The sequence below is a fragment of the Trachemys scripta genome, chromosome 1 (genome assembly GCF_013100865.1).
Source record: "Trachemys scripta elegans isolate TJP31775 chromosome 1, CAS_Tse_1.0, whole genome shotgun sequence".
Lineage (NCBI taxonomy): Eukaryota > Metazoa > Chordata > Testudines > Emydidae > Trachemys > Trachemys scripta.
Window position 1 is genome coordinate 63,640,678 of NC_048298.1, and position 26,669 is coordinate 63,667,346.

At 39.7% G+C, this 26,669-nt stretch overlaps 1 protein-coding gene across 2 annotated transcripts in view; it reads left to right on the top strand.

Annotated features, from left to right (window-relative positions):
• Positions 1-26,669, top strand: part of FRS2 (fibroblast growth factor receptor substrate 2) — an 87,677-nt gene that overhangs the window by 44,461 nt on the left and 16,547 nt on the right. Inside the window, exons 2-5 of one of the 2 annotated variants that reach the window (XM_034771240.1) lie at positions 16,662-16,762; positions 19,165-19,256; positions 20,709-20,895; positions 24,061-24,219. In XM_034771240.1, the coding sequence (XP_034627131.1) occupies positions 19,191-19,256; positions 20,709-20,895; positions 24,061-24,219 (412 nt within the window). In that variant the 5' untranslated portion in view covers positions 16,662-16,762; positions 19,165-19,190. Of the gene's footprint in view, positions 1-16,661; positions 16,763-19,164; positions 19,257-20,708; positions 20,896-23,008; positions 23,407-24,060; positions 24,220-26,669 lie in introns of those variants that run through there. The other variant, XM_034771249.1, reaches the window with a different exon arrangement.

A 26,669-nucleotide genomic window follows, 5' to 3' on the forward strand; every position in this document is an offset into this window, starting at 1 on the left:
ACACTTGCCTTTTGCTATTGCATATTTTACCCAAATCTTTTCTATTTTTAATTTTGTTTTGAACTCTTGCCTATTTTCAAGGTGGATGACAGATGAATGATGGAAAGCTTGTTGTTGCTGCTGGAGGTGTTTGAATTGCTGTTGAACTTGGTAGAATGCAAGGTAAATCAGAAGAGTAGATTAATAGAGTCCAGAATCAAGGTGCTATGCCACTGGGAAAGCTGTGGTCTTTGAAGATTGTCCTGCAGTATATTGCCTACGTTGTACTGAAATATGATGGAATAAATGAGTGAGTGCTATCATCTGAGGACTTTAATAGAAACAGTGTGTATTTAAGTAAAATTTTAAACAAATGGAATGGTGAAGATTGAAAATTGTGTTTAACATACAGGAACTTCTGTATTGCTATTAAATAGAATAATTCATACCCAGCTCTCCCCTCAAATCCAAAGTATGGTTACCTCTTTTACCACCTGAAGATATGCCAGAGTGTATTTACCTTACTTGATAACTTGATATATATTCCGAGTGGTAGAATTAAGGGAGTAAATGATATAGAGTGGAAAAAAGAATCATAAGAGAGATCTTATGAAAAAGATGTCATATATTTGGTAGGTTCAGCAGTGCATAAATCTTGGTCTTTATTAATCCCTAAGTATTTTGAGATTAATCTTTGATTTTATCAATGGCCAGTTCTCCACACTCTCTCCTATACCAACCCCCTGATAGTCTCTCTCTCCGGTCCTGTCCCCCCCCCCCCCTCTTTTTTTTTTTTTTTTAAATGAGCACAAAGGCATCCTCAGAGTGATTGCCCTTGCATGGTTTAAGTGTGTGTTTGTAAATGGCCATTAGTCAGGAACAGTTGCGAAACAAAATTTAGATAGCTTCTTGCAGTTTAATAAAATCATTATTCTCAGTTTTGAGAAAAATGCTGTGTTTTTGAAATCAAGAGAAGTGAGCTTTCTGGAATGGATGTTCTCAGTTTTACAATTTAATATACTGGCACTTCAAGATTTTCAGTTTATTTTTACAGGAGGATCTTCAGAGATCTTTCCTTACAGCTTAGTCTGTTCTCTTTCCTTCCCTCCCCCAAATATTTTCTCAAACTGTGTTGTTTTATGTACTATGACATTTACTTTGATTAACAATGTTTGACAAATACATAGGAAATAGCTCATCAGTTTTTTTTTTTTTTGGCCCAAATAGCTTGAAATGCTGCACAAATCTCTGCAACAGAACAAAAGTGCTGATCAAGTTTCAAAATTTTAAGTGAACCCCTGTGATTAGTAGTTTGGGAATTAAGAGGACAAACTCTTCTGAATTTGAGGGAATAACCATTTCAGTTGCCATCTGAGGCTGACTTTAAATGGACCAGCTGTCCATATTAGGAGCCAGAGGGTTGCTAAGGTTACAGTGCCTGTTTTGAAGAAGAATGCAGCTGAGAGGGCAAGTTCTTGATGTGTGAGCTGAGGGAAGGAATTTAGTGTGATCATGCATCAGCCCTCCTAATCACATATTCAAAAAGTGCTGTGTGGGCAGTATGTAGAAACTACAATTGTGTGTGCTGGCACTTGTGTGTGGTTACAATAATTTTGTTTTTCTAGGAGTCAGATTTATTACAGTTTTATCATGAAAATGTCATGATTTTGTTCTGGGAAAGGGGTAGAGAGAAAAGCAGTCTAAATTCAACATAATTTGAATAATTAGTCTGTGAATGTATTTAATTTAAAAAAAAAATCTTTTACTTAACACTTCTTATCAGAGACAAAGATATAAAGTACACTTTTTTTAATACCTTCAGCTCCACCATTCAGGATTTTAGATTTTATTCACCTTTCATAATCGGGCCACAGCACTAATCAAAACAATTTCCCAGTACCTTTACTTCCCACTTGCATCTCCTTCACTGTAGTTTTGGGTCTGCTTTAGTTTGATATTAGCGACACTGCTTTTTTTCCCTCAAGTACTTATTCTCTTTTTGTTATGACTGATGCCAGACAGATGAAAGTGCAGGATTATGCTCAGTGACCCCACTCAGCTTTCTTAACTGTTAAAATGCCCCTATTGTCTCTCAAATAGACAAAATGGGAAGCTAGTTGCTGTTAGATCTTCATGAGCCAGAGAATGCAAGGCAAGAACTCAGCAGGACATCTTGAAGAAACAGTTAATTTGAAGAGAGGCTGAATTATATGGGGGTGTATGGAAAAGAACATCATGACCCTTCTGAATCTTCTTTCAAGGGTTTCTGCCTTTTTAAACATCCATATGCCCCTTTAAACTACTCTCTTTTCATGGGAGAAGTTTCCTCCTCTGAAACCTATCACTTTTTCTGTTTTATTTCCAAATTCCTAGTGAATGTTCCAGTCTGGGCTAATAAGCACAAATCTGGTTTTTCTTCAGATAACTCTTAAGAAGTTCACCGCTGTGGGCCAGCTCCAAGAGGCTTGCCTGCACAGCTAGCAATTACTGGTTGGAAGCAAAATTTTGATACAGAAGAGATGTTGCATGTGATGCCTTATCCCAGGATAACCTCATAGCAGCAACACATGCTCTCATGACCGTAAACTCAACTGCAGTCCCCTCTCCACAGGGCTTCTGCAGAGCTTGCAGCTTGTGCAGTGTGTAACAGCACTTACTTATTTTCAGCATTTTACACCAGCCCTGCCTTCTTTATATTGCCCTAAAGTGGTGAATGGACTATATATCGATACTGTTGGTTTTTCAAACTCTTACACCACAAGCTGGTGTAATCTAAAGAATTTGGCATCATTCTAGGAAGACACTCTAGCCAGAAAAAAGACAAAGGTCAAAGTAAGAGCTACTTAAGTCTAAATAGGATACAAGACTTAATAGGATTTGCCACATCTGAGCAGCCAATGGTCCCTCTTTTCTTCCACACTGTATTCTACCAGTGTCCACTACTAAGTTATTCAGATGAAGCCTAGAGAAAGAATCTAGGGCCAACAAGTAAGATAGCCATCAACTAAGTTCAGAGTGTTGACTGTATTGTCACCTTATGCTCCTTATCTTCTGGAGGGAATAAGGTGGTTCTTAAGGATAGTCCCTTTGTTTTACTCAATAGCATTTTTTCTATATGGTAGGTTTCCCATCTGTTTCTGTCTATCCAATTGCTGACACTAACTTAGTGTCTGGAGGGCTTTCCAGTTCTATCTGAACACAAATCTGTGTTCTGTGTAGGCCACCCAAAGACATCAGCATTCAGAGTACTAGTTTCTTGCCCAGAGAATGAAGTCAATTCCCATGCAGCCTATCTGCTGCATTATATAGCAGGAATCTGACATAATGTAGTCACACAATACAGTCCCTCATTTTGCAGACCTTCTTTGAGGTGTCAGTATTTCAATGGAAACCCTGCATTTCACTGAATATTGATAAATGGCACAGTGGAACAGTGATTTTGGTGGGAGTCGGGAAAACTGCAAGATTTATTTTAAATTACGTAGAAGCTTGACTGTATTTTCTCCAGACACTACAGAGTTAGCACTTTTTTCATTGGGCTGTTTTTGGTAATAGGGTCCTTAAAGCAGATGGACTCTGGGTATAAATCTGTCCCATCTAGGTTTCATAAAATTGAGGTTCCAAGTAAAGACAATGTTATTAACCACTATCGTAATAGTCAAACAAATAAAAAGCAAATAAGGCCATTAAAAAATGTTGGTGGAGGGAAAGGAATGAGAGAAATATAGCAGGGACCAACTGTGATTGTTCTTTTCTAAGGGAGGAGATGACAACTTACACTCTTTGCAGACAGATAAAGATATTTTAAAAAATTGTGAAATAAGTATTGGGATCAATTTCAGAGTATTTCCATGCTCTGGAACCCTCCTCAGTAAAGGCATGTTTGTTTTACCAACCTGAGAGGCAAAGGTGGTTCATTGAAAGGCAGTTGGTGTATGACTGCAGACACCTGTCAAAATGAGGCCTCAGCCTCTAATATAGCTTGGGCCTATAGCATTAAAAGTTTAAAAAACCAACAGTGTCAGTTTATGGTCCATCCGTCAATTCAGGGCAATGTAAAGAAGGCAGGACTGGTGTAAAATACTGAAAAATAAATGTGTGCTGTTGCAGTCTGAATGAACTGGAAGCTCTGGAGAAGCCCTATGGACAGTGAATTGCAATTGAGTTTATGGTCATGAGAACATGTGTTGCTGCTACAAGGCTACACTGGGATAAAGAAAGATGTAATCTGTGCAAATTGTGCAATTGTAAATTTGTTCTGTGTCTAATATGGCAACTGTTGTGGCAAACTGAATGTTCCTTAAAAGGGGAATGTTTGAAAATAGGATTTCATAACTCATGAACTCAATCCTTTAAAAACGCATTTTTTCTCCTTAGTTCTGTGAGAGCACCCAGTACTCAAGTATTTTTCATTAAGTATGTAGGTTGATTTATAAAATACACCCCTTATGTGCTACTTAAGTATTTTTGCAACACAAAAGAATTCGGTGTTAAACAAGGTTCAGTAAAATGGATGTAACTAAACAAATAGCAAGTAATCTTAATGACTAAAAGTATAAGACAGTTGTGGATGAAAACAAGACATGTCAAAACTGAAGGGAAATCAGTTACAATGTAACTAACCTGTAGATAATCTTAAACGAGATTTTTTTTTTTTGTAATAGGTCAGGCCTCAAAAATCCAAAACCAAAACAAAAAAACCTCTTGCGCTCAAATTTAATGACTGTGTTGTAGGAAGAAGTCAGCTAATAGTGATATGAATCAGTAAATGCTGCTGTTAGTGATGTGACATTCCATATTCTTGAGATCAGAGCTAGTTTACTGTTAGAAAACTGATTTTAGAAGTATATGAGAAGCTTGTTAAGGTGGGACAACAGTGGGGATTTCACTTTCCGAAGCCAATCATCCAAGTATGGTAGAAGTGTATTTCTTGTCATCTTGAATGTGCTGCTACTACTATCAGATACCTTGTGAAAACTCTTAGGTTGTAGACAAGTTAGCTGTCCCAGACAAGCGGCAGTGATAGTGGTTGAACTGAACCTGCGGCCTAATCAGCACACAGCTGTGGCCCATGTGACCTCCTCAGGGCCATACAGGTAGTATTGGATGAGGCCCACAATGGTAAATGGATTGAGAACCACTGATGTATTCTGTGGGCTGGATGAATCACTACTTGAAAATAAGCATCCTGAAGGTCAAGAGCAGAAAACCAATTCTATGCTTCTAAAGAGTTGATTATGGAAGCTAGTATCTCCATTCTGAATTTGAGCTGGTATCTGAATTTTAATTGTCTGAGGTCTAGGATATGATGCACTTGCGCACACGCACACTTTTTTTTTTTTTTTTTTAAATAGGGAAGTAGTGTGGCTAGAAATCTTTTCCTCTAAATTCTTGAGTTGGTAATTCTAATGCTTCCTAGCTGAAATAAGGAATCCACTTTCATCCCTCTTCTCCCCCCCACCCCCCACCCCCATGTGAGATTGGTTCTTGCAGAGGGATGGGGAAGGGGACTAAAAAGGGGGCAAAGACTAGAATGTAACGTTATAGTTATTCATGCATAAGATACCTACATTTAAGACTATTTTATGCAGGAATTGTTTGGCAGAGAATAAGCCATTTCTTCAGCATACAGCTCTTTAAAAGAGTTCTACAAGAGGCAGTGTCCAAGCAGCAGTAGGGTTGTCATTTTTAGAGCTAGCCTAATTTGAGTTCTCATTAATACTGAGTTAAATATTAAGTATTAAAAATGGTCCATTTTTGGGCCCCTCCATGTCATTTTTCAAAGTGGGATTTTCACCATCTCCATGACAACTAGAGCTGGATGACATCTTTGCTCTAAGGCTCTTCCTGCATGCTGCGCACACAAGATTATTGCAGGAGCTTCTGCAGGATTCTTAAGACTATCAACTGTGTGTCTCAAATTCTTCATTGGCTCTGAGGTTTTTCCTGAAAACAACTAAACTTAAAAAAAAAAAAAAAAAAAAAAAAAAATAGGTTGGCTTTCTGAGGAGGGTTTGGAGAACAGCACCTTGCCTCCCCATCCTCTCCAGAAATGGCAGACAGCAGGCCACAGGAATTCAGCTCCCAGCTAGCATGTGGGCAAGGTCCATATTGAGACAGTTGAGCAGACTGCATGGAAGCTTCTTTCACAGAGACCAGGCCAGAATCAGTGTCATTAAACTGGGGGTAAGTTTCCCCCTTCCCCAAAACATGGGATCTCTTTTCTTTTTTGCTTGTTCTGAAAGCTGAGTTTTCACTGGAGCCCCCTGAATCTTGGGGTAAGACTTGGTCCCACTCCATGACAAATCAGGAGGAAGAAATTCTGGTTTCGAGCCAGTTAGTAGGTGTAGACTGTGCCGAGATGGCCAAGAAGGCTACAAAGCATCCCCCCTTTCCCACAAGCTCTTTTACCTGCAAGGCCACAGCCTGTGACCTCCCTGATACCAATGGGTCACTTGTCTCCAGTGGCCCCAGCTCATACCTCATTCTGTGCAGTCAGTTCTTGCTCAACTTGGACCCAGCAGCAAGGAGCACGGGGTAAAATGATTTGAATCCCCTCCTTGGGAGATGAGCCTACTACATCTCCCCTTCTATCCTCCAGAATTCACAAAGGTCATAAAGTGGCTACTCTTTTCCTTGTATAGAAATGAAGGATATATGCCTGCAGACTGTCATTTCAGTCTCTCTTGTAATGCACTTTCCCTCTCAGAGGGCTCCTCCCCACTTCTCTCGAAGGTTTGATCCAAGGACTGGTGAAGAATGTTTCTCACACTCAGATCTTAAAAGGAAAGCACAAAGTCTTAAAACCTTTCATGAGTGTCCATCTAGGTCCTCTAGGAGAAATCTCTAAAGTTGAGGCTTTTGAGCAAGATGCTCAGACCGTTGACTAAGCTTTTCACAGTCAAGCACAAATTGCGGAGGGAGGGGGGTCTAACTTCACAGATGCTTATGGATTTTTAGAAAATGAAACACAAACAAAACAACTTGCAAAGTTAAAGAAGATTTGTGGTGTTAATCACCTGATTTGTGGGGGTGTGATTTTAAGATGGAGTGGCAATTCCCTACCTAAAGTCTTCATTAGTCTGCCTAAGGTTAAGCCTGTTGTGACCTCCTTGTTAAAGGGCAGAGTCATACCAACTGAAGGGAGTAATCTTGCTAAACCTGCAGATGAGAATAAGATGACTCAGACTAAACTTGGATACAGTAGTCTCAGCCTGAGCATTTGGGTGCAGTCATATTGTGGAGGTCTATGCTTAACTGTTAGCAGCTTGTGACCACGCAGGAGGAAAAAGAAAAACAATCTACTCTAAACTAGAGTTCTTTAGTAGCTTTTTTTAGGATTGATGCTTCACCTGATTCTGACTTGCTGTATGTAGTGTTGTTGTAGCCATGTTGGTCCCAGGATATTAGAGAGACAAGGTAGGTGAGGTAATATCTTTTTATTGGTCTGAAGCTCTGTGTAAGCTCAAAAGTTTGTCTCTCTCACCAACAGAAGTTGGTCCAATAAAAGAGATTACCTCATCCACCTTATATCTCTGACTTGCTGAACATTCAAAGCTTCCAAAGTTGTGTCCCGGGGGCAGCTATGGCTGCACTTGAAGAAACTGGAATTACGGGCTAAACTCTGATATCCTTCCAAATATCTTGTTGTAAGCATTTTGGGAGCATAGAAGCAAAGCAGACACTGAGACTTTAGACAAGGGAATAATTTCCTCCTAGTGAGAGAGACTTCAAATTACCTTATCTCAGCAGGTATTTCCTTTGAAGCCAATCCTCCTCCAGATTCCAGCATAGATATTACAATTGGGAAGAGGCCATTCTCTCTCGTGGACTTAGAAGACCATCCAGCCCTGAAAGCTGGTCTTGGTTTTTTTTGGTTTCCCAAGTTTGGGAAGAACTCCCTCCCCTGAGCAGGGATGCTTCAGGGTGGGCCCTGATCTAGAAGTGAACCACCTCCAGAGAATAGGAGCTTGAGATAATCAGGAAAGGATATTCAGTAGAACTCACTTATTGTCCTAGGGAGAAGTTTATCTTTTACTCACAGTAAATTAAAACAAATCCGCACTATCAGCAAGAACCTTTGTAGCATCAGAAGATAAAGCGTGGAATAGTCCATCTCCCATACATTGAAACAATAAGAACCAGTTCTGTGAGAGATGAATATTTTGGAAGAGGCAAAAGATTCTTTGTGGTACAAATTTTAGATCTCTGGTCCCTCAGCAAGTCCAGAAGATCATATATTCCAGTTAGAAATACTAAAATCCATCATTGCAGCATTTTCTTTCCAAGACTTTGGAATATGAAAATAAACCTCCCAGGGCTCTACTGAAGATATGATTGGGGAGACTTGCCCAGAGATACTTTAGTTTCTGCTACAACAAAGTATCCTTTTTTGGACTTCTAACTTCTACATGGATATTCACAAATGCCATTTCATTCCTTCCTTCTACTGAAAGGGATACACATTTATCCTAGTCTGGACAGTCTTCTCATCATATTACACTGGACCCAGCTGCCATTGCTAAAAAGTCTTCAGAAACATGGCTTTGAGCAAACAGGTTTGAAGAGCCAATTACAGCCCTCACAAAACTCTAACATCTAAGTTATTGTCCGGGACAATCTTTATTTGGGAGCGGCAGGAGGGAGAGAAAAGAAAATAGTGTCTTATTTGCCAAACATTAGCACATCTCTCATAGGAAAAATCTGACTCAGCTCCTGGGCTAGTTGGTCTTGTGTGTATGCCTGGCACAATTCTTGCTTCGCTTTGAGCCAGCAATTGCAACAAAATAGTATATAAAGTTCTTGGTCCAGATCCAGTATTGGTATCTCAATGAACTTATTCTTAATATTATTTAACAGCTGCCTGATGTTGGGTCTGGAGGAACTGGTCATCTGCACAGATACCAGACCCCATGTAAGGGGAACATAGCTGGACTCCTAGTTGACTTGGGAGAGTAATATAGCCCAAAAACGAGACATGGAGTATAACCTGTCTCATTCTGTGGGCTGTCAAGCTTACTCCTGCATTTCCAGCATTTTTGATTCTTTGGAAACATAGTCTGTATGTGCCTGCTAAGGCTGAAGATCTTCAGCCCTGCTGGGAGAAGTATTCTTGCTTGTGCCCTCGGCAGAAACATGCATGTATGCTCACTTGCTCTCCCTCGCTCCCCCCATGGTTCTACACAAAGAAGGAAAGTCGGCATCTGAAGATGCACTTAGAACCAAAGGAATGCAGTTTAGATCAGCTAGCCTTTCTGTGCTTCACGGGTCAGGCTTAAAGCCTATTCATGAACCCATTTACGTCCAACTTCAGTTGGAAAGCCAAGAGGTATCATGTGAGCTGCACACTCAAAAGCGGAGGCTGTGGTCCCCCTATCTGTGAAAGTGGGCTAAAAGTCTCCTTTTTGTTTTGTTTCCTTCCTATCCCCAACTTCCTGCAGCCACTGAGGTGGTACAAAATGGTAACAGATTGTGAAGGAGCAGACTACAGTGATTACACCTCATTAACCCTCACGCCTTGGTTCCTAGACCTGACCCATTGGAACCTCATCTCAGACCCCACTCCTGCTTCTTGTGCCCCTCACCCTTCGACCCAATACTGCAACAGGGACCCATCTTGAACCAATATCCAGTGCTGCCTAATCAGTCAGCTGGGAAGCAGATAGAATGAGCATCTGTAATTCTTTCCTAAGAAGTTGATAAACTTTCTCCTCGAGAGAGAAGGTGGGTGAGGTAATATCTTTTATTGGATCAACTTCTGTTGGTGAAAGAAACAAGCCTTCAAGCTACACAGAGCAATTCAAGTCACATTCTGGGGTACAATCCAGCCCAGTGAGGGTTTGTCACTGCCTGCCCTGTAACCATGAGTGCCTCAAAATGCCTTTCTGCTGTAGCTCTCTTGACGGGGTGTTTCCAGCCAGCACACAAGCACGCACCGAGTAGCTGTGTTAAGAAGCTCGGGTTCAGCGCTCTAATTCCAGTAGCCTGCTTATTACACCACTCCACTCTGGCTTCCATCAGCCTTGGTTACATCTGGGAAGAAGAGCTTTGTGTAGCTCAAAAGTTTTTTTTTTTTCACCAATAAAAGATACTACCTCACCTACTTTGTGTCTCTAATGTCCTGGAACCAGTGTGGCTATAATAATGAGCATTAGCCTGCTAAACCCAGGGTTGAGAGTTCAATCCTTGAGGGGGCCATTTAGGGATCTGGGGCAAAAATCTGTCTGGGGGTTGGGCCTGCTTTGAGCAGGGGGTTGGACTAGATGACCTCCTGAGGTCACTTCCAACCCTAATAGTCTATGAATTCTGTAACAATGCAAAAAACATTCTCCTAGCATTTTGGAGGAAATTCACAAATGATGTCTGTGTATCATGTGGTGTTTATATATTTGTGTTACAAGGGATACATATCAGGGAAAGTCAGATGAGGCAAAGAACAATGTTGGTTGTGGGGTTTTTTTTGTTTTTTTTGTTTTTGCAAGACACCCTGACCATGGATGTCAAGGTCAACACTTTTTTGTTTTAGAACAGTGGTCCCCAAACTTTTCATGGTTGCCCCCACCCGCCCAAGCCGGGGCCAGAAGCGGGGCCACTGCTCCCGGGAAGAGGGGTGGGCGCGGACAAGCGTAATGGGGGGCCATGGCTGAGGTCAGGAGCGGAGCCAGGATTGGGGAGCTGCGGTGGTCAGAGGCCAAGACTGGGAGTGGGACTGGGGCAGGGCTGGAGCAGAGCTGGGGATGAAGAGGGGTTGGGGGGCACTCCCTCCCTGTCCCCCATGGGGACTGGCCCCAGGCCCCATTGTGACCCCTGAATGTTCCTCCATGCCCGTCTGGGGGGAGAACCACACAGTTTGGGGACCACTGTTTTAGAAAGACAAGTCAGTTTCTGTTAGCATATTGCACAGTAAGAAAGGCATAAGAATCTCTCATTATTGCCATATAATAGATTCCTAACAACCACCACTTTTATCAGTCCTCTGGCAATATGCAGGCTCTTGGCATGAATTTAATCTATGTCTTACAAGTACTAATAGAACTACCTTTCAGTCTCACAGTTGGGTAGGTGCCTTTCCCTTCTCACTCAAAGTATCTTGCTTATTCACCACTTTCTTGTCCGAGAGTTTGTTTTTGGTAGGATCTTGATGAAACCTGACTTATACTTTCTCTCAAATGTGGTTTTGTGAATTAGCCAGCCCTCCATCCCCAAGGTCACTACAATCTTTCTTGTATAATAGGACGTTTTATATTGCCCTTCTGGTTGAATCCAGACATCCTAAGGAAGTAGAAATGCATTAAGCTGGATGGGAACAGAGCCTACAGATAAAGATGTTCATAGCAGAGGCATTCAACACTCTTCTCCTTTTATTTCTGTGCACTCTGTGAAAAGAGGAGTGACTTTTTTGTGGATGGAAATCTTAAAAGGAAATCCATAAGGCTACTACAGGGTTTTCCATCAACTTTTTCAGACACTAGAGTTGACATCCTGCAGCATTTGGTAGAAGGGTGTTAAGGATTACTGGGGTACCCTGTTCTGTAAATTCCTTTTTAGTTCTACAGGAGTAAATGGAATCCTCCTTCCCAAGGGATTATTTGCTGCTTCCCACTGTGAAGACTCTTGATATGGAAGGGACTGGAAGGGAAAATTCTGTCTTATCCATGAATTTTCATTTGAGGAACCTCCATGTTGCAGTCTGACTCTCTCCCTCAGAGAATTGATTAATGTCCAGTTCTCCCCCTCCCCCCGACTATTGTTTCAAGCCTCTTAAGAAGGTAAACAGAAGAAGGTATTCTTCCAGGAAATTTCTAAATTTCTTGTCAAGGCTCTGCTGCAAATGGTTTGTGTTGACTAGCACTTGCAAACTTTTATATAGATTCCAAAACTGGAAAAAAAATACTCTCCAGAATGATTGTTAGTTCTTCCTGAGGTGTGCCGAAGCCCAGGCTCAGGGAAGAGATTTAGTAGCCTTCTCCTTGCCATAGAGATGGGGATTGCCCTACTACAAAGACCTGACATGGAGGGTTCTAGAAAGAAAACTCACAGGTAAGACCGAATTTTTCCTTTCCAGTGAAGGGACTTGAAATAATGTACACTAAATGTGGAGTCTGAACAGGTTGCAGACTCAAAAATTTGTTTTTTCTTGTTTCAATAACTTAGAAAAAATAACCGGCCTTTTTTGTTCATTCCCTTACATAATTCATTGTTGGTGTTACCACTGGTATTTTTAGCAGAATTCTTCCGTTAAATCAGTGTTTCCCAATCTTGGGACACCACTTGTGTAGGGAAAGGCCGGGCCGGTTTGTTTACCTGTTGCGTCCGCAGGTTCGGCCGATCGTGGCTCCCACTGGCCGTGGTTCGCTGCTCTAGGCCAATGGGAGCTGCTGGAAGCAGCGACCAGTACGTCCCTCGGCCTGCGCTGCTTCCAGCAGCTCCCATTGGCCTGGAGCAGTGAACCGTGGCCAGTGGAAGCCGCGATCTGCTGAACCTGTGGACGCGGCAGGTAAACAAACCATCCCGTCAGGGGCTTTCCCTACACAAGCGGTGTCCCAAGTTTGGGAAACGCTGCGTTAAATAATTGACAGCAGTGTTTTTTCCACATACTTGCCCAGGATTTTAAAATGATTTCCAGTTTTAAAAGTCAAGTTATGATTTTACCAAGAAGAATCTGAAAGAAGAAAAATATGTTTAGTAATCTGCTTTGTGATTGTGCTACAGTAGCATACTTAATTTAACCTGAAAAGTGAGCAAACCAGACACTTAATAAAAATGTGATAAAATGACAGTTTACTCTGTAGCTAAAAGAGCAGTTTTGTAACGTGAGTTTGAAAATTATTTGAGGTATTGTTGTATTTCAGTTTAAGTAGAAGTAACTGTCCGGCAGGCAAATGACTTGAATTCACTGCCCAGAGGGGACGCCATGAAATAGAATTCTTCCCAGGTTCAATCCACATCACAAACATAACATGTTTTTCCAGTTATTCAACTTTCCTCCTTCAAAATCTCAAGGATTTATCTTGAAGCTTCAAATGCAACTAATTTCCAAATTTTTGTTTAATGAGCTGGCCCTAGAATTAAACTATGGTGTTTAAGTGGACCTACAAATAGAATGTAGTCCTTTGCTTGTTTTTGACAACAGGCAGTTGTGAAAACCCAGTTAAGTATTTCTGAAGCCTTTGACCATGGTAGTACTACTGCAACTGAAAATTCTTAATTGTAACATTCAAGGAGTGCTTGTAAGCTTTTTGGCATTGCATGTTAAATATTTGCTTTCAACTCTGGTACAAACGTAGTAAATTAATTGTTGGCTAACTAGTTTAGAGTTTAGACAAACCATGACTTTTGTTTTACTGTTTTAATATGATACTTATTTTGAGAAAAAATATTTAGGAATGGGAAGAATTAAAACTGTTCGAGGATTTGATCCTTGTTCTATTACATTTGTATTTTCTTGGATTTTAGTACCCAGGTATCCCAGCATTAGTTATATTATTAAAATGTGTACTGTAATATAAATTAGTGATCTCAAAAACATTGTTTATCCAGTATCTCAAATTAACTGTTAAGGAAATGCACGTTGTGGAAAAAATAGTTTTTTAGCTTCATTCTCTTCACTCTTTTTGACCACAAATTTGCAGTCATAATGGAGTTCCTAAGTTTAAAAACCAACAAACAAAAAAACCTCACACATTACACACAGCTTTAAGCTAAAGTTGAATTAATGCATCTCAGGAGCAATGGAATAACCTCATTGTTTACACTGATTTCTGTCCTAGCTATTCTGCTTTTTGGTGCTAGATAAGTTAATGTTCAAAACCAATTTAATTTGACTATCCTTTATCTTCTGTACCTTTTTAAAATCAAATATATATGATATGTAAAGTTAGAATTTAAGGTAAGCATTAAAATAAAAGCACAGCAGTTCTGTGTTCTAGTTTCAGGATTAAGCCCCTTCTTAAAAAAGAAAAATATCATAAAGTAGAAAGCTAGAGTGTGTGTGTGTGTGTGTGTGTACATATATGTGTGTACATGCATGCTGACACTTTAATTTTAAGGTTAAAAAGTAGATGTGGTCTTCTAAAGTGTTGCATTTAGAATGCTCTAGGTGAAAATGATGATGTAAGTATATTTAGCGTAGCTGTGGTCAACCACTTATCTCATGGTTGAACACTAAAAATCTGCCAGAGAGAACTGTTTTTTTTTTTTTTTTTTTTTTTTAAAGGGGGGGGAGGGGCTAAACTTCCTTTCCTTGAGGTAAAAATGTGCTAGAGAAGAAAAGATATCTTACAATGTCTTTTGACTGAAATAATATTTTATAAACATGTTTTGCAATGCAAGAACTTAAAATTGAGTTATTGGGCAAAGTGGGCATGATCACAGGACTACTCATTGCTCAGTCAAAACTGGAAGCTATGAGCAAATGGACCTAGCCATGTCGTAGCTATTGGATTTGAAGAGCCATACTCTCCTTAACCAACTCCCAGATGACGGGAGAGCTTTCAAAGGAATGAGGGCTAGAGAAAGAAGGCTCCTTTTCTTTTGCTTCCTACACTAATAACTCAATTTTTTTTAACTTGGACGATTGCACACTTTATATCTTTTATCACATACAACCTCCGCCCCTCCCCCCCCAATATTAACAGGTTGCAAAGGCAAGCAATCAAAAATTAGGAATTGCCAGTTTTATGTCCATTCAACTTTAACTCTGCCCCCTTGTGCATCAAATAAGCTGGGGGTCTTGTGGAAAAATGTGATTGTGTAATTAAAAACTGTATCATAATGCATAAATGCAAGGGGGCAAGATGAAATTATATCAAGATTGGAAGATGAGACGCATGGGGGGTAGAGGTAGTGAAGTTTATGTAGTCTAGTAAAGAAGATTGTGAGGAGGACATGAGTTTACAAATAACTAAGTTACAGTGAAAGCTAGAATAGGCAGACTTCAGGTTGGGTGTTAGGCAGTTGTCCCTGAAAGAGCAATTTGAATGGAAAATTTAATGCAATTATATAAATCATTTATACATCCTCACTTGCTGCAAGGCTTTGATATTGACTACCACATGTCTTCGAGGCAACAACATAGCCATGTTAACCATGCTTGCACTATATAAATTTCTTTCAGTGTGTTTGTGTGTATACACACACTTAAATGTACAGCATATAAACTGTGATCATCCTACATCTCTGCACAACTCATATTTTATTGAAGTTCAGCAAAGCTTGTGCAGTTTTGTATGTAATTGTAGTGTCTTAAATGTGATCACTCAAGTTTTTGTTAGTCTAATGAAAAACAAGCAGTATTATGATACTCTGCTTTTGAATGTCCACTGTGGTGACTTTATATAGATTAAAAAGTAATTTAAAGATGGGGGTCATCCATACTATCCCTAATTATTAATTTGTATTACCGTGGCACCTAGGAGCCTTGCCATGGATCAGGACTCTGTTGTGCTAAGCACTGTAAATATACAGGAAAAAAAGACAGTCCCTGTCCCAAAGAGCTTACAATCTAAGTAACACAGCAGATGTACTCATTTATATAATATTTAGACAAGGGAACAAAGAGACAGCATTGGTCAGCTTGATAAACAGTGCCACCAACAGCCTAACCATTGTCAAGTTTTTGTAGGCATCACATCAAAGGAGAGTTTCAAGGAGGGAGTTGAAAGTGGTTAATGGGGTAGCTTTACAGATGTTCCCAGGGGTACCTGCGAAGAGTGAAGGACAACATGAGAGAAAGCACAAAGGTGCTTGTTTGAAAACAGGTGGGCAGTGGAAGTTGGCATCATGGCCCAATGGAAGGTGGGAGTCAACCTTTCAATAGTAAGTGAGATGATCATTCGTGAAGGGCCTTGTAAGTGAAGACAAACCACTTATGTTGTGATAGAGAAGGAGAACCTAGTGGAGGGTGCAAGGAGGGTTGGCATGCTAAGAATACCCATTGATACTATCCTACATGTTCTATAGGACAAGGAATAAGAGACATACATGCTCCTCTGTGCAGCCTCCCCAGTGTGTCTGTTAGCTCCTGCTATACACCACATGTCTGTGTATCAGGTACTTCCCTTCTCTCAAGTAGTTGGGGTGTGGGTAGCGAGTGAGTATAGTCCCCCGTTGCAATGGTTCTCAACCTTTCCAGACTATTGTAGTCTTTTCTGGACTCTGAATCCCAAACCCCACCGCCTGGGGCTGAAGCATGTAACTTAGCTTTGTGGGGTCCCTGTGGTGTGAGGCCCAGGCAGTTGCCATACTTGCCACCCCCTAATGCCAGCCTTGCACTTGCAATCCCACCATAATCTCTCCGGTGACTCCTCTGGGGCTGATGACTCCCAGGTTGAAAAACACTGATCTATATGAATTGACGTAACCCCTGGAAGATCTCTATGTACCCTGGTTGAGAACCACTGCTCCAGTGCACCAGTATTAGCAGATTTCTTCTCCCTGCAAGCAAGATGGGAGCAGGAAATGTATTGTGACTCTGAGACCCTGGGGTCCTTCTGGGGTAGCACGGTTGTGCAAAGATTTGCCTCTTACACAAAACTGTACCTAAAGCCGTCTAGCCCTATACAATGCCTCCAAAATACAGTGTTGACTACGTATAAATGCACATTAATAGCAAGTTTTTTCTGAAGGAAAGGATGTATAAAGACAAGTTGTTCAACTTTTCCCCTCCTCACTTATATTTTTAGTTCAAGTGGTTGCTAATGTGAGAAGACAACATGCCATTTTGAAGTATGACAGAAGTCCTGATGCTGCAGCAGAGGTTAGGAATATTAATGGCCAAATCTAGGTGAGTGAATTTAGTTAAGTTCTATCAGTTCTCAAGCTTCCATACTGTGGGCCTTTTAACCTCAATTCCACACGGTCCCTGAAATAGCTTTAAGTGCTCTGTGTCCTAAAACATTAAGGAGGCAAAACCATAAACTCCTCTGACTATTGGATTATATTTCCCTTCTCCCTTTTTGTATGTCTATTTATTTCCTCTTCTTGGGGGGGTAGTGTTGAAAATTAAGTACCAGATCTCTTCACTTCATCTGCAACTCCCATTGCTCTATATGTGCAAGTCACACTTCCCCATTGTAACTGAAACAGCTCTTCACCCATCTGGAAGTGCTCTGTGGACGACAGAGCGAGCCCTTCTGTTGTAAATGTGTTTATTTGTATTAACTTTAATATCTATCTGCATTATAGCTACCTTTCATAATTGTTTTCAATAATACTTCCTCAAAATAAATGAGCAGCATCAATAGACTACAGTAGGGGTTCTCAAACTGGGGGTCAGGACCCCTCAGGGGGTCACGAGGTTATTATATGGGGGGGTCGTGAGCTGTCAGCCTCCACCTTAAACCCTGTTTTTCCTCCAGCATTTATAATGGTGTTAAATATATAAAAAAGTGTTTTTAATTTATAAGGGGGGTCGCACTCAGAGGCTTGCTATGCAAAAGGAGTCACCAGTAAAAAAGTTTGAGAGCCCCTCCCCCAGTTCCAGTGTCCCTGGATGAGCTTCTGTGCTATGTCTCCAAGGGCACTCCCAATACTGGGATGCTTTGAAGGCTGGAGAGGTCCCTGATGTAGCTCAGACATCCCTGGGGCCTGTCTAAGTTAGGGCAGCCTTCCAGAGCTGCCCTAGAAACTTCTTGTGCTGCCAGCTACTGGGACACTGTCCTGGTGCATACTCCTTATAACTGGAGTTTGCGTAAGGATCCATAGGCTATCTCCATGGTGCCTGTGCTGAGGAAACTCTCCCTGAGCCAGAACTGGGCCTTTTAGAGCCTTTTGGCCCAGTTGTGAATAGTTTGGAGAGGGGTGAGGGTCTCACCAAGAAACGTTTCCGAATGTTGTCATGGGAATTCAATTCACAGCTCAAATGAGTCTATTTGGTTACTGCAAGTTTTACTTATGGCAGGATTCTCACAACTTTGTATGGACATTTTTTTTCCCAGTCAAATTGTTAGAAAATAACATTTTAAAAAAGGGCATGTTATCATTATGTAATGTTTTAATATTTTTATAACAGCTTGTGTGACTGCTGCAAAATACGTCAGACATTTGTCATCTCAAGGAGAAATATTAGTGCATTTGGTTTTGTTGTGTCAATGAGATGTATATATGGTTAGTGGCTGTTATTGGGGTGTCTGAAAATTAATTTTAAGTTTAAAAAGGGATTTAAATTAAATAGGTATATTTTTAAAAAGAAATATATTTAAAATTGACAACCTATCCTAAACTTACTAAAATCTATTAAAAATCATTGAATTAAAAAAAATCAGTGTGTATTAGATGCTGAAGTTTAAAAGGTAGTCAGAATACTGACTTGGAGAAAGTCACTGATTAAATACCTAGAACCAAAGTGTGTTGAAATGTGAAACCAACTCTTGATAGCAGTAGCCTCTTCTGCAGATAGAGGGAAAATATTTTCTTCAAATCAGTTTATTCAACTAGTTTTAGTTCAGTGACAGGTTCATTCAAAGTTAAGAAACTGGTTGGGAATCAAAAAAGCAGAAAAACTTGTTTTCCCTCTTCCAATCTATGAACAAAAATAAGATATGAGAGAGTGAGATCGACTAGTTTTAAAATCTTGAAAGACATGGTGACCAGAAACTATTAGTTCAATTCACTAACTACAAGTACTTATTTTGTTTAATCAAATTTAAATACAAAACATGTTTTGGTAAGCTTACTTTTCCCCTTAGATATCTATCATATTCAGGATAGTTTTATTTAATCAAAAACAGAATTTTAAAATTATTTTATTAATCGAATTGCAATTTTCGTCCAAATACAACTTGACTCAAATCATGAGTAAAATATTAATCTAGTAAATAAATTCATCATTAACTATTTTCTAACATAATATAATGTAAAAATTAATCTGAAATGTTAAGGTATATAATTGCTTAAATAAATATGAACAGATATAATGTATACTCCTGATTAGCAACAAGTACCAAATTTAGTGTAAAGGCTATATTTAGTAGTTGCAAATGAACGTGTTCTTAATGATTACATGAACCAGTAAGAACCATCTTTGTTAAGAAAATAAAAATGCAAAAAAAAATGACCTTAAATCAAGCTTTCCTGCTTGCTGATTAAAATTGTTGATGTAAATGTCTTTGATTTAAATCAATCCTCCCTGTGTATTCTTCGGTTCCCTTCTCCCAAGTAAATTACCACTTTCTTTTTTGGCTCTAGAGAGTACATGGTCTTCTAAAGAAGCCATGGGTAGCTGCTGTAGCTGTCCAGATAAAGAGACTGTCCCAGACAACCATCGAAACAAGTTTAAGGTAAGCAGTTGATTTTTTCTGTTGCAAACTGTTTTGTCATTCCCTTGCAAAATAGAACCCAGATATAAGAATTGGAATGAAGAAAGTGTTTGTAATGTTTATGAAAATCAAGCCATCAGAGACTTACCAGTTTATATGGCTAAGAAGTCTTCTTTATCCATAAGGAGCCCTATATTCGGTCCAGTAAAAGGAATATTTTAAACAGGTCTGGTTTTGAGTAGTGATGGATATTCATAGACCTTTGGCCTTCTGTAAGGTGAAAAGCCATGTGTCTTAGGCAATTCTTGGGTGGTGTATCTCCATTTAAACAGAAGGTCAGTATTAATGTAGCATTTTTGAGAAAACTTGCTTTACTTGAAGAAGTAGTAGTGGTATTTCCAAGTCCTTGTTGTCACATGCAAAGAATTCCTAGGAGTTTTAGGCCTGCAGATACTTTTATGCATGTGCTTAACCTTAACCATAAGTAGTCCTATTGACTGCAATGGTCTCATGTTGCCCAGTTACACAAGATTGATATTTGATTTTCTGTCCCAGTCTGTCTCACCGAGATCCCAGGAGAATGAGGGCGAGTGGCTGTACTTTCCATCATGAACAGTGACTCTTGCAGACAACTTAAGGGGATGTTGTTAAATACCACATTAATGTCTGGACATTTTTATTTACTTTTGTTACAAATAGCACCTAATAACCGAAAGATCAGAGACTTTATTTCTGCTTTTTCAATTTGTGCTTTGACAGCATTTTGTTTGGTAGTCAGTTTCTCTTTTCCCCCTATACAGTTAACTCCTCTGTTGTTTGTGTGAGTCTTTTACTTAAAAACCAGGGAGAGAAAAAAGAGACTATTTGCGAAACCACAGAAAATGTCAGGAGCCTCAGTGGCAGGTGAAACAACTTCTCCTTTTTAAAAATTGACTAGATTTCAATTTGACAATATCTCTTTTTAAGAAGAAAATTAATTCTAACCAGTTTTTTTTATTGAGTAAGGAGTGGTTAGGACAAAAGGCACTGAAATAGGGGCTGTTACACTGAATAAATGTGGGAATTGTCCAAGTTCTATCAGGGATAAAGAGGGTGCAGTGATAGTTTTAATGTGCACATTATATATAAAAAATACAGACTCAGATTTTATTGGATTTACACTTTCTGCTTCAAATGTCTGTCGTGTTGAGGTAACAAGTTACAGTAATGGTTTGCGCCTTTTGATACACACTTCTTTAAACATACACTTCTTTTTTTTAAAAAGAGGCAAATACTCTCATCTAGAGAATTAGCACTTCCTGACTTGCTCTTATACAAAAACATTTTATTTTCAAAAATAGTTAAACCTGTAATGTGTTGTATCTCACCAGCAGCTATAAACTTTTTTCAAATTTGTATTTGATGGGTCAGATGCTGTATGTTAATGAAATGTCCAAGAAGCTTATATAATGGTATATAACTCTTATTTTAAAGGTCATTAATGTAGATGATGATGGTAATGAACTGGGTTCTGGCGTAATGGAACTTACAGATACAGAACTAATTTTATACACCCGTAAACGGGATTCCGTAAAATGGCACTACCTCTGTCTCCGTCGCTACGGCTATGATTCAAATCTCTTTTCTTTTGAAAGTGGTCGACGATGTCAAACTGGACAAGGTAGGTAGCACCTATATGTGTGTATATATATAAGTATTTTAGCAACCTATTTCACAAGTCTGCAAATGAAATGCAGCTCACTCAGTTTTGCCTTCTTGAGAGCAAGAACGGAAAGAGTGGGTTTTTTCTCCTTGAATGTAGGCATCACAGAAAAATCTTATAGGTAGCACTTTGGGGAACAGTTCTGGTTAAATGGCCAGCATTTTAAATAGAGTGCGCCTGATTGCTCTGGAGCAGTTTGTCTGCACTATATGAAAAGATCTGGGAGACTTCTAGTTTCTGAAATCACCAAAGACTTGGAATATTTTGTACTCCTTTGCTGAGCTCGCTAATCAGTTTAGGAGCTGATTTAATGGGTTTTGTAGAGGGTTGCAGCCAACTCTCCTTGCTTGAAGTGTTGACTTTTCTGATGTTTCTCATTTTGGGGAAGGAAAAATATAAAAATGAAGATTGCAGAGCAGCCTTTCTGAAAACTAACAGATTATTTTAGCTGAATTCATCACTACACCTGTTATGAGGGCAGCAAGTGGGGGGGGAGAGGGAGGGGGAAGGGAAGTATAATAAACCTGAGCACTTGCATGATCAGGTCTGTCTGCCTTGTTTATTTTTAAACATAGTATTTAAAACACACACTTGCATTTTCTATCCTTCTACCTTAAAAAAAAATACAATTTTTTATAAAAGCCAAAAACATCAGTGAAATCATACTTTTTCCTAAATTCTGTTTTTATTTTAAATATGAAGCACTTAATTTCAGCACATTTGAGAAGTATGAGGGAAAGGTGGCTCCTACTATTCCATTCCCTTAATCCTGAGCTGACTGGGGCATCAAAATGGCTCCCAGTTGAAGGGCCAAACAGCTACACTAAGTTACACCCACTGCAGCAGTCCCTATGTGACAGCTGCACTGGTCAAGGAACAGGTGAAGTACCGTGTGCTCCATGACACCATTTCTATGCTTCCCTATCCCTGACGCACCACCTTCATAAAGGTATTGGGGTGGTGGCTACCCCATCTCCAACGTTCAAAATTCCTCTGTGTCAAGGGGAATCTATGGCTACCCGTTCATTGCAGCTTCTTGCAGCACAGTGCAGCCAGACGGGCTGGAGATCTGGCTTGAAGTGATGATTAACTTTACCTTTTAAAAAGCAACCACTATTTAAAGCAGGTGAGAGTAGTTGGAGTCACCCATTTTTACTATTTTGTTAGATTAAGTTGCATTCTTAATCGCCCTTAACATTGTTTACTCACTATTTTTTTTTTTTTTTTTTATTATTATGAGGCTGGTTTAAAAAAAAAAAAAAAAAACTCCACACCCCCTGAGTGACATAGTTATACCTATTTATCTCATAGAACTGGAAGGGACCCCACAAGGTCATTGAGTCCAGTCCCCTGCCTTCACTAGCAGGACCAAGTACTGATTTTGCCCCAGATCCCCAAGTGGCCCCCTCAAGGATTGAACTCACAACCCTGTGTTTAGCAGGCCAATGCTTAAACCACTGAGCTATCCCGCCCCCTCCCAACTGAACTGTTGCTGTAGACCGTGCTATGTCGACAGGAGGTCATCTTCCATCAACATAGCTGCAGCCTCTCAGGGAGTTGGAGTACTTATGCTGACAGGAGAAGTTCTCCAGTCAGCGCAGGTAGCATCTTCAGTAAGCCCTATAGCAGTACAGCTGCACCACTATATGTGTAAACAAGAACCAGATTATTTGTTGTCTTTCTAAACTTGAAGCCCACTTCAGAACCTCACTGACCACGCAACATTGTTTCTGTGTTGGTAAACTGGGTATAGTACATGATATGAAAAAACCCATGGCATCCTAGCTAACTTGAGGAGGGGAGGGAGTTTCCTTTTCATAGTTTGGCTTAGCCACAGGTAGTTTGGCTTTTAAGATGAAAATATTTGAGAAATTGCTGCAGTAAAAAGTCTTGATTTTTTTTTTATTTACTTTCTTTCTATATATGCAATTTAAGTGTACCTCATGTTCCGAAGAACTAACAATTTGGGAACAGAACACATTTTATTCTTCCTTTTTAATAGAAGGGCAAATTTGAATTTCTCAAGAGTACACAGTTATTTCAAGTATTAATACTATATCAGGCAAAATGTCAAAAAATTCTGGAGAGGTTTCACAGAAATTGTTTAGATCTAGAGTACTGCACATCTTGTAAGCTTCTACCTTTGGAGCATTTTTTTTATGATTAACACCAAAATATAGTCAATATGTTAGATCGCTCCTTTTTCCATGGTATTCAAATCAATCAAAAGCTTGTAGATCACAAGAAGTGAATGTCATGATATATAAACATAATTGCATTGTCAAAATGTAGTAGGATGTAGGTATCTTAAAATAAAGATACTTTTTAGATGTATTCCAGTCTTCTTAAAAAACACAACCACACACACACTCTTCTTTTAACAAGAATATGTCAACTTTAAATTAATGCTTTCAATGGAAAGAATAATCCAAAGCTGCGACTTCACTGCTTGTCTCTTTGCTTGGGATGGTAAGTTGGGCTCCCTCTACTGTTCAAAGACAAAGTGGCACAATACTTGGGCAAAATGCATAGTATTGCTGCCAACTTTGTATTTTGTGTCTATCCCTAAGGCAGAAAAAAACAATTGGTTTGTTGCTGTTTGTTTCACACAATCTGTCTTCTAGCCCTTCATTTTAACCTTCTTTAAGAACCTGGACTTTTACCCTGTGTCAAAACCCTTCTTCCCTATTGTGCAGGTATTTTGTTTTTATGGTAACTCACTATAAACCTGATAAACACATAACCTTGCAGCACCAAAATTCTATTCTTTTTACAGGTCTACTTATCAGATTATTCATTTTAAAACTTCGCTGTTTCGTGAAGTGTTTTTCCTCATTTAGCAACCAGAAATTTTAAGATTTTTCTCTTATTGGATCTTTTATTTTCCAATCTGTTTTTTGGTGCATTGGAAGCTTATTCATTTATCAGGTATTCATTTAAAAGGGTCTCACTGTATATTTTTATTTTGATTGTTGCACAAAACATATAATAGCTCAGTTCCTTTAACAGGTATTCGTTAAGTGGACTCCCGTTTAGTTCTTAAAAATTAATTGCATAACTGTTTTTAGAAGCAGTTGTTGTTTCACGTAAAGGGATCTAAAACAATTTATTGTGTGTTTATAGGAATCTTTGCCTTTAAGTGTGCTCGTGCAGAAGAACTATTTAATATGCTACAAGAGATCATGCAGAACAATAGCATAAATGTGGTAGAAGAACCAGTAGTAGAAAGGAATCATCATCAAACTGAGTTGGAAGTTCCAAGAACCCCTCGAACACCCACCAGTAAGCATGGTTCTGCTGTCAGAAATTATACTTTGTGTGTATCATGTTACCTTGCTTTAAATTTGATTTAGCTCTTCAGTTAGCAGCATGCAAGTAATCTAGTTAAAGAATGAATACTGATTTAAATGCTATTGCCAGCTAAAGTGTTTGCGGTAGGTTTTTTTTTTCTTTAAATACCATCACAGAATTACATAAGAACATACATAAGAATGGCCATACTGGGTCTGACCAAAGGTCCATCAAGCCCAGTATCCTGTCCTCTGACAGTGGCCAATGGCAGGTGCCCCAAAGGGAATGAACAGACAGGTTATCATCAAGTGATCCATGCGCTGTCACCTAATCCCAGCTTCTAGCAAACAGGCTAGGGACACCATTCCTGCCCATCCTGGCTAATAGCCATTGATGGATCTGTCTAGCTCCCTTTTGAACCCCTTTATAGTATTGGCCTTCACAACACCCTCTGGCAAGGAGTTCCAGAGGTTGGCAGCACATTGCATGAAAAAATACTTTCTTGTGTTTGTTTTAAACCTGCTACTTATTAATTTCATTTGGTGGCCCCTTGTTCTTGTATTATGAGAGAGAGAGTAAATATACCACTCATGATTTTATAGACCTCTATCATAGCTCCCCTTAGTCGCTTCTTTTTCCAAGCTGAAAAGTCCCAGTCTTATTAATCTCTCCTCATACGAAAGCCGTTCTATACCCCTAATCATTTTTGTTGCCCTTGTCTGAACCTTTTCCAATTCCAATATAACTTTTTTTGAGATGGGGTGACCACATCTGCACGCAGTATTCACGGTGTGGGCATACAGTGGATTTATATAGAGGCAATGTGATATTTTCTGTCTTATTATCTATCCCTTTCTTGATGATTCCCAACATTCTGTTTGCTTTTTTGACTGCTGGTGCACATTAAGTGGATGATTTCAGAGAACTGTCCACAATGACTCAAGCTCTCTTTGAGTGGTAACAGCTAATTTAGACCCCATCACTGTATATGTATAGTTAGGATTATGTTTTCCAATGTGCATTACTTTGCATTTATCAACATTAAATTTCATTTGCCATTTTGTTGCCCAGTCACCCAGTTTTGTGAGATCCTTTTGTAGCTCTTCACAGTTTGCCTAGGACTTAACTATCTTGAGTAGTTTTGTATCATCTGCAAATTTTGCCACCTCACTGTTTACCCCTTTTTCCAGATCGTTTATGAATATGTTAAATAGGACTGGGACAAATACAGGTCCATGGGGGACACCACTATTTACCTCTCTCCATTCAGAAAACTGTATCTCCTTGCCCTGGGGCAGGACTGGCTAGAACTCCCAAAACTGAAGAATTTGGCTAGGCTCTATTGGGACCTAAGATCACTACACAAAAGCACCACTTTAGAATGTGCACATATGGTCGCTTTACGAGATCTTGTCTAAGGATTGCCTTATTGCAACCACAGAAAATTATTTGACAATTGTAAACGTCAGAGTCATTGTCCAAAATGTTCATGCTTTAAGTGTGTCAGTGGGCCCCGAGGAGCTGAATGAAGGTGGAACAGCAGAGTTGGATCTCTCTTCCTATCAGTGAAACAAGAAATTACTGACCTTTTCTTTATAGGGAAGGCTCCTGTAAGCATTTCCAACGCTCTGTAGCAGCAAAGGGCTTGGCAAAGTTTGAATCTTCTTTGAGTATTGTCCCTTTGGCACCTTTGACTGGAGGTTTTCAGTAACTGCCCATTTGGCTTGCGCATGCATTCCAGACATCCTTGTGCCCATACCAAGGAGGATATATAGAGCTGCATAGGAAAAATGCCCTCTGTTCCTTCTCAACTGCCCTTACACCAGAGACTGAGCACCAAGCGTGCCTGGTTCACTTTAGGTGTAGTTTAGCTTGGTTTGTTCTTCTGTTAGTTTTCTTACATTTAATCTAGTTCTTATTATTTAATTTTGGGGGGATTCTGTTTGTTTTATTTTCCCCTCTCTTCTTTCTCCACTTGAGGGGTTATTTTGGAGATCAGCACTTCTGGGGTACACTAAGATCCCCAGGCTTCAAGAACTCTCTCTCCTGCCAGGAAGTAATCAGTCAGTGACGGCTATTCTCAGTGCCTCCGCTCTTTGGGAGACATCCATATACTGACCAAGTGTAAGATCTGCACCTCTTTTAAAAGCAGAACTCGTTAAGAATAGAGTGAGAAAATTTAGATTGATTATGACGGAACAAGCCCTAAGACTGGACTCTGATCCAGGCTCATAGAACCCCTCTGTACTCTGGCCTCTGAGTACACTTAATCTACCTCTGGGTTCAGGTCACCAAGAGCCTCATGAAACAAGACACTGGGTGCCAACAAGAGGATGAGGAAAACTAAGTTTCCTACCTGGGCCTTACTAATGGAGTCGGCATTGACCTCAGCACTGGCATGCTGACGCTATCTGGCGCCAGGTGCGTTGTCGGTGCCCAGT